Genomic DNA, 11,221 nt, shown 5'->3' on the forward strand with positions numbered 1-11,221 from the left:
TTTATTGTAATAAGTGAATAGGATATATATATATATATATATATATATAGATAGATAGATAGATAGATAGATTAATAAGCAATAAAAAAAATAAAAAAATAATTTTTTTATAGTAATTTTAAGAGTTTTTTTTTTTTTTTAATGAGATAACGATATTTAATTTATTTATTTTTTTACATAAACAATCTTGTTTTCATTTTTTATATTTTTTTTTAGAATTTAATTTTATAAATGGATAAATAATTTGAAAACCAACATGAGAGTGGCCCTGTTTTGTAGGCAATGTTTTACCGTTTTAGTTGGAGTTAAAGAAGTATTTTTACCAAATTGTCCCTAAGTTCTGCCTAGGGTGTAGGGGTATTTTTAAACCAACAAAATGTTCATCCCAAATAGAGGAAAACTCCTTAAACAGTTGTATAGTTACTTTATTGTATAATTACTACTATCTTTTTTGAGAAGAAGAAAGAGAAGAATCACTGTTATCTAGGCCAAGTTAATTCCTACAAATACCATGCAATTAATAAAAATATTGTTATAGTTACTACCAAAATTTACATTAATGTATAATTACTACTATTTGGACCAAGTTAATTACCCCTACTATAAAGACTATGTTAATTAATAAAAATAATGCTATAAATTACCCATCTTGAATAATTTTCTCTTTTCAAAGTTTTAACAGAACAGTCAAATTACTACAAAAAACTGGACCTATAGTGGCGTTTGTGAAATGCCACTATAAGCCCATTTGTGCTATAGCAGTGTTTTCTATAGTGGCGGTTACAAACGTCACTATTGTACCGTGACTATAGACTAATAGTAGTGTTTTACAAAAAGGTCACTATAGGTCCATATCCTATAGTGGCATTTTTAAAACGCTGCTATAGACACTTATATATTTTAAAAAAAAATTGGCTCTTGTAGCATTTTAAATCGCAACTATAGCCAAAAACCACCAACAAATTTTTTTTTTATTACCCTTATAATTTTTGGTAATCAAAAGTTTATTATTATTATTATTATAATTTTTTAAAATTTGAAAGTATAAAATTATGAAACATAAAATTGGACTTTTTTTTATTACACCTTTTCTATAATTTCATATAAATCAAATAGATTTTAAAATTTATGAAACATAAAATTAAATGCTCTAAAATTTTAAAAATTCCCTAAAAAGATAAAAATAAAACAATAGCCCATTCAAAAATAAAAATAAAGCAACAATAACAGATATAAATGCTCTAAAATTTGAAAAAAATCCATATACAGATAAAAATAAAAATAAAACAACAACCCATCAAAAAAATAAAAAAATAATACAACAAAAAAAGATCTAAATTGACAAAAATTTGAAGAACCAGAAAAATCAAACACAAACACGATAAACAACCCATAAACATCAAACAAAAATGATGAACAACCTAGAAAAATATATCACTCCTCTCTAATTTCTGTCTCTCTATCACTCTCTCAACCATACCTCCACATAGCAACCACCCTCTTAACCACACCACCTCCACACAGTAACCACTATTGATAGGCCAAAAATGTATTGGCCCTTTGTGATAAATTAATTGATTAATTAGCCTAGTTTATTAATTAATCAAATTAACATGCAATGTACTTGGTAGCACAAACAAATCACCAATTAAACTAAGTATGCAGCAGAAATTAAATTGACATGGTGATTTGTTTACGAATGGGGAAAACCTACACGACAAAAACCTCATTGGGTGATTTTAAGGTCACCACTTCTGAGAATCTACTATTATCAAAACAAGCGGTTACAAGTAAAGGAATCTTAGTACCTTATACCAACCTACAGTTGAACCCTTACTCCAATATCCAGTTGGATTTGTTCTATAGTGAAATCTCTCATTTTAATGCACGGCTTCCAATACGTGACTAACCAATTGCGCAGATCCTAGTACGCAACTTCAATCACCAACTAGAGAAGGTTGTTGGCTGCAAAATTCTTCAGTTTATCACACGATGAAGATCGAGAAGCTCCTTGGTTACAAAACCCTACGGTGCACAAACACAGCAGCTTCTTCACAAGAAAGATGAACTAGGACAAATTCTGTCTCCAGTCACAATTTACTTGAACAAACTTTGCTCAACACTTGTGCAACTTGTGTCTCTTTTGACGGCCCTTAAAATAATCCTTTTATATGTTTAGGGTTGTGAGAAAAGAAAGCCCAAACATACAATCACGAACTGGATGAAAAACAGACCAGAAATTGTGAGTTTCATAAACCTCAATAGATACCTCTCTGCCGAGCAGCTGTCGAGCCATGGGTTGGAACAGCTCTTCAAGGCTCAGTAGATGCTAGCTATTGAGCCATGGGTTGGAACAGCTCTTAATGAACAACACTTTTAACACTTGAATCTTGGACAAACTTGCATGGTTTTAACATTTGGACTTGAAACTTTGTTTCTTAAAGTATTAAACACATCCTATATCTACCCAAATACAAGTAAAGTGCGTTTTGTCAAAGGATTAGCTAATTACATAAAATAGTGACATATGTTCCTAACAAGTGAATCACATATGTCCTAACAATCTCCTCCTTTAGCAATCCGTGACAAAACCACAACTAACAAATGAGATATGAGAGAAGTCATAAATCACTCAACTCATATTTACTTGTTGAATACAATAAAATCTATCCTAACACAAACTCTTGAAAAACTTTGCAAGAAGAGAGTCTATAGCAAGAAAGACTTTGACAACCTGTATTTCTGAAACACTTTAAACAAAACTCATCACGGCATCTTAGTGTGAAATAAAAATAATAGATTGCTTATATAATATAAGAAACATGTCTATAAAGAAAGAAAAGAAACAACACATGGAGAGCTAGGTGAAAAGAAAAAAATACATCACTATATAAGGAATATAAGAACAATGTATGTCAATAATGGTCACAAGACCCATGTATAAGAATAATGTATCTCAAATAGAAAGAGAAGAAAAAAATACATCAAGTCCTCACTACATCCCTCAATGTGCACTCCCCCATTGACAAAAATCTCCTATACTAACTCTCCCCCTACCTATGACTACTCTCATAACCAAAACTACTTCCCCTTTTTGTTATGAGTGACAAAGGGTAAGAGTGTTAAGTAGACATCTCGTCAGTGCCGGAAGAGCTAGCATCTCCATCCTCATCATCATCATCGTTGTCGGAGTCGTCATCATCCTCGGATGTCTCAGATGCCTTGGAAGGAAGAGAAGGAGACTCCACAAAGCCACCAAGGCGAGCCTGCCGTCTAGCAATACAGCCAACACGTGTCTTCACTTGATACAACTTAGTAGAGAGTGTATCAAGGCGAGCATCCACACGCTGAAGCTACGCCATGATCACATCTAGAGTCACACCTCCTGCTGAAGTAAAGGGAGCGGAGGTGGATGGAGTTGAAGGAGTGGGAGGAGCTGCCGTACCGGACCGCCTCGAATGAAACTGCACCTCGCTTCATTTAACGGTAGTGGCGTCAATGGCACACATAACGTGAAAGTGGTTGGAAACGGGAAAGGGAATAGAAAAATGGCGTAAGATCCTCGTGATAGCTGAAGGGAAGATGAGCTTATCACAGGATGCCGAATCCCTATAGACATCTATGATAGAAAGAATGAAATGAGAGGGAAAATCTATAGTGAGATGCTCTAACAAAGAAAGCAAAAATCGAGCACGGGGCTCGGTAATAAAGTTATAATGAGAAAGAGAATAAAGAACAAAAGTCATAACCATGTTCATGAATCTAGGACCTTTAGCAAAGGTCGAACATGGAGTAAACTGAAGATCGCCCCAATCAGAGGGATGCTCACAAAAAGCAGAAATAAGCTCGTCTTTGAACACAGTCCTCAGACGCTCACAACCTGGGTAGTCAGGATGCTCTACCCTCGGGATATGGAGCACATCGGATACAATATCCGATGTGACAACTTTGCGCTTACCTTGAACGCGAGTAACAAAAAGAGGTACTAAATAATCAAATCCATGCATGTTGGAGTAAAACTCCTGGATTAGTACAGATGGATCGGTGATCAGGACATCACACAGTGACTCCCAACCTCGACTGTGAATGATAATGGGTAGGTTGGTGTCGGAGAAGTCTGACAAAATGACTTCGCGTTTTGAATGAACGCCTCGCCTAGAGAAGTTCTTCGAGATGTTTTTTTAGGCATCCTTATCACATAACCGAACAGAAGAAGGAGTAGGATTAGATGAAGTGGATGCCCCGGAATGAAGAGGGTTCTAGGATGGAGTAGACTTACGTTTTGGTGCCATGACGCACTAACGTAAACTAGAGAGTGGGGGGGGGGGGAGAAAGAAACACTCAGAAAAGTCCCAAAACAGTTCAAATATATAAAAATATATAGATTGTAAAGGGCCCAATCCTATCCTACCAGCATACAATCAGATAACATATATAACACACATCTAAATGCATGAAAATATAGTTATAATACTCATGAGATGCAATGTATGAAGTTTTTAAGATCAAATCTTCGAAACCCATCCCAAAAATTTTGCAAAAACCTCTTTGATTTGGAAAAACCCCAAAATTTTCAAAAATCCCAAAAACTTAAATTAAAATATCATGAAATGCATGAATATGAGGGATTTAGGACCCTTACCAAGTGAGGAATAACTTGATCTGAGCCGAAAACATCTTGAGGAAGAGGTTTGGACTGAGCGAGAGAGGTTTGGGAGGTGAAAGGACACGGATAGATCAAGAGAGATTGAGGAAAATGAAGACCAGATCGCGTTGACCCAATATATAAGTATTTAGTAATTCTCGACAAATAGCAGGTGTTGAGAGGAGTCAAGCATTAAAAGGCTTCGACAGATCCAGCTATTGAGCAGGTGTCTAGAGGTGTCCATAGCAAAACAACCTCGATGGATCGAGGTAGCTGTTGAGGAGCTATCGAGGGGACATAAACTTTCTCGATCAATCCACCTAGTTATCGAGAGGTGTCGAGATTGCAATAAAAAGCAACTGAAGAGCTCGATAGATAAGCCAAATATCGAAAGGTGTCGAGGTTGCTTTAAAATAGTTTTCAAGAAGAGAAAAACACAGATATTAATGCAATCAAACATGCAACTCAACCAAGGATCCAAATAACATTTTGATCTCTCAAAAGCATCTTTCAACAAAAAAAAAAAAAAAATGTTAAGCACTTTGATCACACACACACACACACACACTAACACTAAAGAAGTACATAAACTTTCTCGATCAATCCACCTAGTTATCGAAAGGTGTCGAGATTGCAATAAAAAGCAACTGAAGAGCTTGATAACACACACACACACACTAAAGAAGTACATAAACTTTCTCGATCAATCCACCTAGTTATCGAGAGGTGTCAAGATTGCAATAAAAAGCAACTGAAGAGCTCGATAGATAAGCCAAATATCGAAAGGTGTCGAGGTTGCTTTAAAATAGTTTTTCAAGAAGAGAAAAACACAGATATTAATGCAATCAAACATGCAACTCAACCAAGGATCCAAATAGCATTTTGATCTCTCAAAAGCATCTTTCAACCAAAAAAAAAAAAAAAATGTTAAGAATTTTGATCACACACACACACACACACACACACTAAAGAAGTCTAACCAATTTTATATTTCAAAAACAAGTCAAGAAAATTTAGTGAGCATACATTAACACATGTAAACCGTGTGATGGCCAAATCGCATTGTACCTGCACATGTATCAAAAGTAGCAAAGAATATTGCGTGTTGTGTGTGAAAAACATCGCAAGATTGCATAAGTGTCTACATGTTATGATGATTTGAGATATGAGAAAATCACTTTAACTTACACACAATCATAACTGTTTGATGGCGACTATCACCTTTAAGGTACATCCTATCACTCGCACATCGCCTAGAATACACGCTTGCAATCATATTTAAAGCATTTTATTCTTTTTGCTTTTTATTTTCTTTGCATATTTTTCTTTTTGAGCATTTCATGCATGGGCATGTAAGAGAGAGAAAAGAAATACCCAATTATGTTAAGCATTTGACATTCTACTTTTGCTATACAAATGTCATTGACATTGCACTTTTGCTATGCCGAAGCATATAGATGTCATTTTATGATTGGCAGGCAACAGTGGTGAGATGGTTATTTATGCATTTCTCTTAGGATTTTCTAGTCATTCCTGTCAAAAAGAGTGATACGAGTGTTAAGTACAAGAGATCACTTAACCTTTCTCATCACAAACACAAGGCACAAAACTCACTTACTTAGTTGTGCATAGAGATGCTCATCTAAGTTATAAGAGATACAAAGTTTAGAAAATTTTGTTTCAATGGCCATTCAAAGTACACAAGTACCAATGTACACATACACACACTATTTTTGTATTTTTCAATTTTTTCAATTTTTATTTATTTTTTATATGAAAAACAAAATAAACCAAAACTGAAAAGGAAAAAAAAAAAAAAAAGTAATGCATAAAACTAGACTGACTCAAAACAATAAAGCAAAACACACAAGTAATGCAAACAAAAACAAGAAGAGGAGAGAGAAAAAGTGACAAAATCACATGGAGCCCTTTTCCTTCCACACCTTAGAAAGAACCTTTCCGTTTGGCGAACCCTTGATTTGGTGGTGAGGGGGAAGAATTGAAACCGTTCAAGTTCGAAAGGAACATGAAGGCTTTAAGAAGATCTCCAAGGGGAGCAAAAGAGGATGGAAACTGATTCTGGTTTCCTGATGCAATCGTGCCGTTGCTCTATTGAGTGGTTAACCACTTATAGCAATTAGGTCGAGTATGACCGGCTTCTCCATAGTGATGACAGAGATGCTGCTTCTTCTGTTTAGGCTTTTGAGAGTTAGCCTTCTTAGCCCTAGGGTTTTTAACTTCTTTCTTTTCCTACTTAGGGGGTGCTCCTAAGATAGATTTACACTTGTCTATGTTCTCACTAGCTAAGTCATTTTTAACAACATTGTTATCAGTTTCAATATTATTAGCAAGAGAAACAAAAACAGTATTATTAGTAGAAGCAATACTAGGAGAAGAGAAATCATACCCTAAACATGTTTGATCAGAAGCAGATTTCTAAAGATTGAGTATCTCATCAAGCTTTGCACTTGAAGTCCTCTCCAATTGAGCTCTGACTTGAAACAACTCTGCTTCAAATTTCTTGGTCTTCTCAGCCATGAAATTATTCTCAAATTTCAGTGCTCCAATAGTCTGATTGGCTTCATCAAACTTTGTGGAAAGCTCTTCTCGTTCTAACTCTACATCACTAAGCTTCTTGGTGGTCAACCTATACATCTTCTCATGCTGTTCTAAGACCTTGTATAACTTTGCATAGGCTGTGTGGATGTCATCTTGTTCATCCATCTTCTTAAACTTGGACTCCACTAATTCCTTTTCTTCATCCGCATTTTCAACAATCCCTTCAGTAGGATTGATAGTGGCAGTGAAAGCATTTAGGATTCCGTCATTCTCATTGTCGGAATCATCCTCAGGCTCGGTGTCACTCAATGTAGCAGCAAATGCCTTGCTCTTTCCAATGGTCTTGAGATATGTGGGGCACTCTTGTTTCATGTGACCAAAGCCTTGACACCCGAAGCACTTTGGTCTTGAAGGAATAGTATACTGACCGCCATCCCTAGCATCCTTCTTCCCTTTGTCTTGGCTTTTGAACTGAAAGGAACTAGATTGCTTACGATCCTTGTCGAAGCCCTTCCTATTGGCATTCTTCATGAACTTCTTGATTTGCCTTGTAATATAGGACTTCATCTTAGAATCTTCATCGTTTGAAGACTCATCAATATCATTACTCTTGGCCTTTAATGCCATGCTCTTGCCCTTACCCGACTTGCCAATTCTTGTTAAACCTAACTCATAGGTCTACAGATTACCAACTAGCTCTATCAAAGGAATTTTGTAGATGTCCTTTAATTCCTCGATCGCGGTGATCTTGGCATGGAATCTTTCGAGTAGAGATCTGAGCACCTTTCTCACAATCTTGGATTTACGAATGATTTCCCCAAGATTGAAAGTTGAGTTCACTATGTCCTTGAACTTGACATAGAACTCATCGAACGACTCATCCTCCTCCATCTTGATCTCTTTGAAACTTGTAGCAAGCCTCTAAAGTTTCGAATCCTTGACAACCTTAATTCCTTCATAGGTTGTCTGGAGGATGGTCCATGCTTCCTTTGCAGCTTTAGTGGAGGATATCTTCTTGAATTCCTCATTAGTGATTGCACTGAACAAAGCATTCAATGCCCTGCTGTTGAAGTTTGCCGCCTTGATCTTGGCATCATCCCAATCGACCGACGCTTCCTTTGGCTTGGTCCAGCCTATCTTCACAGCTTGCCACACTTTCTAATCTAGAGACTACAAGAAAGCTCTCATGCATACTTTCCATTATGCATAGTTAGTACCATCAAATAAAGGAGGTATAATGAGAGACTGTCCTATATCCTTGACAAACAGGGGTCAATGGATCACACAGCAAAGATTAACCCTAATCAGAGTGTGCTTGCTCTGATACCACTTCATAGGCCAAAAACGTATTGACCCCTTGTGATAAATTAATTGATTAATTAGCCAAGTTTATTAATTAATCAAATTAACATGCAATGTACGTGGTAGCACAAACAAATCACCAATTAAACTAAGTATGCAGCGGAAATTTAATTAATATAGTGATTTGTTTACGAATGGGGAAAACCTACACGGTAAAAACCCCACCAGGTGATATTTAAGTTACCACTCCCGAGAATCCACTATTATCAAAACAAGCGGTTATAAGTAAATGAATCCTAGTACCTTATACCAACCTACAGTTGAACTCTTACCCTAATACTCAATTGGACTTGTTCTGTAGTGACAATCTTTCATTTTAATACACAGCTCCCAGTACGTGACTAACCAATTGCACGGATCTCAGTACGCGACTTCAACCACCAACTAGAGAAAGTTATTGACTGCAAAATTCTTTAGTTCATCACACGATGAAGATTGGGAAGCTCTTTGGTTACAAAACCCTATGATGCACAAACATAGCAGCTTTTTCACAAGAAAAATGAACTAGGGAAAATTATATCTCTGGTCACAATTTGCTTAAACAAACTTGACTCAACACTTGTGCAACTTGTGTCTCTTTTGACGGCCCTTAAAATAATCCTTTTATATGTTTAGGGTTGTGAGAAAAGAAAGTCCAAACATACAATCACGGACTAGAAGAAAAACAGACAAGAAATTCTGAGTTTCATAAACCTCGACAGATACCTGTCTGTCGAGCAGTTGTTAAGCCACGGGTTGGAACAGCTCTTCAAGGCTCGATAGATACTAGCTGTCGAGCTTTAATGAACAACACTTTTCACACTTCAATCTTGGACAGACTTGCATGGCTTTACCACTTGAACTTGAAACTTTATTTCTTGAAGCATTAAACACATCTTAGATCTACCCAAATACAAGTAAAGTGCATTTTGTCAAAGGATTTGTCAATTACATAAAATAGTGACATATGTTCCTAACAAGTGAATCACATATGTTCTAACAACTGTGACCCCAAACCTCCCATAAACCCAACAAATACCTACCCACAAACCAAACAAAAACCAACCATTAACCCAGCCATAACCCATTAAAAAACTATCCAAAAACCCAATCACTACCACACAACAACCACCATGACACCAAACCAACCACAAACTTGGCACCACCATGTCCACCGCCCTGCCCACCAAAATCCCACCGGAACCACAAACTTAAAACAAAAAAAAAAAAAAAAAAAAAAAAAAAAAAAAAAACCCAACATCAAAACCTAACCTCCACCACCACTATTACCCAACTACAACCATGGTTCCACCACGGCTTCACAATCTCCACGCTTCTACAACCTCAACCCACCTTAAAAAACGGGTTTAAGAGATCATTTTTTTGGGTTTAAAGAGATAGAGAGAGAGATGATCTAGCCATGGAATGGAGAAGATAGTGGTGTTGGTGGCCATGAGTGGCAGAGCATGTGAGTTCCGTCCATGGAAGGGGGAAGAGAATGAGAGGGAGAACTGAGAGAGTGGAGAGATGGAGAGAGTGAAAAAGATGAGAGAGAAAGAAAAGCAAAAGGATAAGAATAGGGGTGGGTGAGGTAGGTGGGGAAATTTTAGGACAAAATTTAGTTACAAAATTGGTTGTAGCCTAAGGCTATAACCTTACTCAATATCATTCACATTACTACATATTTTGAAAATTTAACCATTGAATTTGTTAGGTTTTAGACCCCTGTAAACAAGATTGTTTAACCTAATTAATTAACCAAGTGAATACTTCAGTTTATTATTCAAATCTTGGTTAAAACAAAACAATCATATCATGCAAAGCAGCAGAAAAATAAATAACACAACGATATGATGAACTAGAAAAATCAAACTGGTAAAAAACCTGGGGAGGATTTAACCTAGATATCCTCAAGGTAAAAAGCAAATCCACTATGAAAGAATTAAAGTTTGTACAATAGAACTTATACCACTAACATCCTATTGCTACCATATGTAGAACTTACTGACACGACCACATGCAAGTTCCGAATTCACATATTCCTTCTCTATTAGGCCTTTGCAACATAAGCACCCACACTTGTGATAAAAAAACACAAACTCTCCTATTTGTGACTCCAAGACCACCCTTGAAGGTACAGATCATCAACATCTTTGATCTAGAAAAGACAGTAATTTCTACAATACCGGATCTTGAGATTCTTCAAGGAATAATACCGGTAGAATACATTAGAGAGCTTTTGGGTACAAAACCCTAGATCTACAAAAGAGGCACAAGATGCACTCTAATCTCTTTGAAAAGCCTAATAAAAACATGCTTAAGGTTTCCTTTATGTACTAGGAGAAGTAGATTTGAAACCTTAATCTTTCATGGGCTTGAATTGCTATTTGGGCTCAATTAAAATTCTGCAAATACGAATCTCAATCGGTCGAGCCTGTCTTTCGATCGATCGAACCAGGTAGTTTCTAAACTCTTCTTTCTACAGCTTGTATATTCTTGAATTTGACTTGTATCACCTTGAGCATTGTCTAATAATACCTATACACTCTAGGATCTATATCTAGACAAGTTTGTGTTCACAATTTGCCAATTTTTCTAAACTTTTAGAACCTAACAGAATTGCATATTCTTTATGTTCTTAATATACATATTATTTATTAGATATTATTTACTATA

General features: G+C 36.1%; 1 protein-coding gene across 1 annotated transcript; it reads right to left on the reverse strand.

Moving 5' to 3' along the window:
- Positions 1-3,122: 3,122 nt before the first annotated feature.
- LOC126728527 (uncharacterized) lies at positions 3,123-7,831 on the reverse strand. Its single transcript, XM_050434334.1, has 2 exons — positions 7,605-7,831; positions 3,123-3,273 (listed from the first exon to the last, which is right to left on the reverse strand). The coding sequence occupies exons 1-2, from the start codon at positions 7,829-7,831 to the stop codon at positions 3,123-3,125; spliced, it is 378 nt and encodes a 125-aa protein (XP_050290291.1).
- Positions 7,832-11,221: the final 3,390 nt, after the last annotated feature.

Source organism: Quercus robur, chromosome 5 (assembly GCF_932294415.1).
Source record: "Quercus robur chromosome 5, dhQueRobu3.1, whole genome shotgun sequence".
NCBI classification, from domain to species: Eukaryota; Viridiplantae; Streptophyta; class Magnoliopsida; order Fagales; family Fagaceae; genus Quercus; species Quercus robur.

Coding starts and splice junctions, on each gene's coding strand:
- LOC126728527 (XM_050434334.1), bottom strand. CDS start 7,831: ATGGCATTAAAGGCCAAGAGTAATGATATTGATGAGTCTTCAAACGAT. Junction 3,274..7,604: donor ACTATTCCTTCAAGACCAAA/GTGCTTCGGGTG, acceptor CTGTATTGCTAG/ACGGCAGGCTCGCCTTGGTG.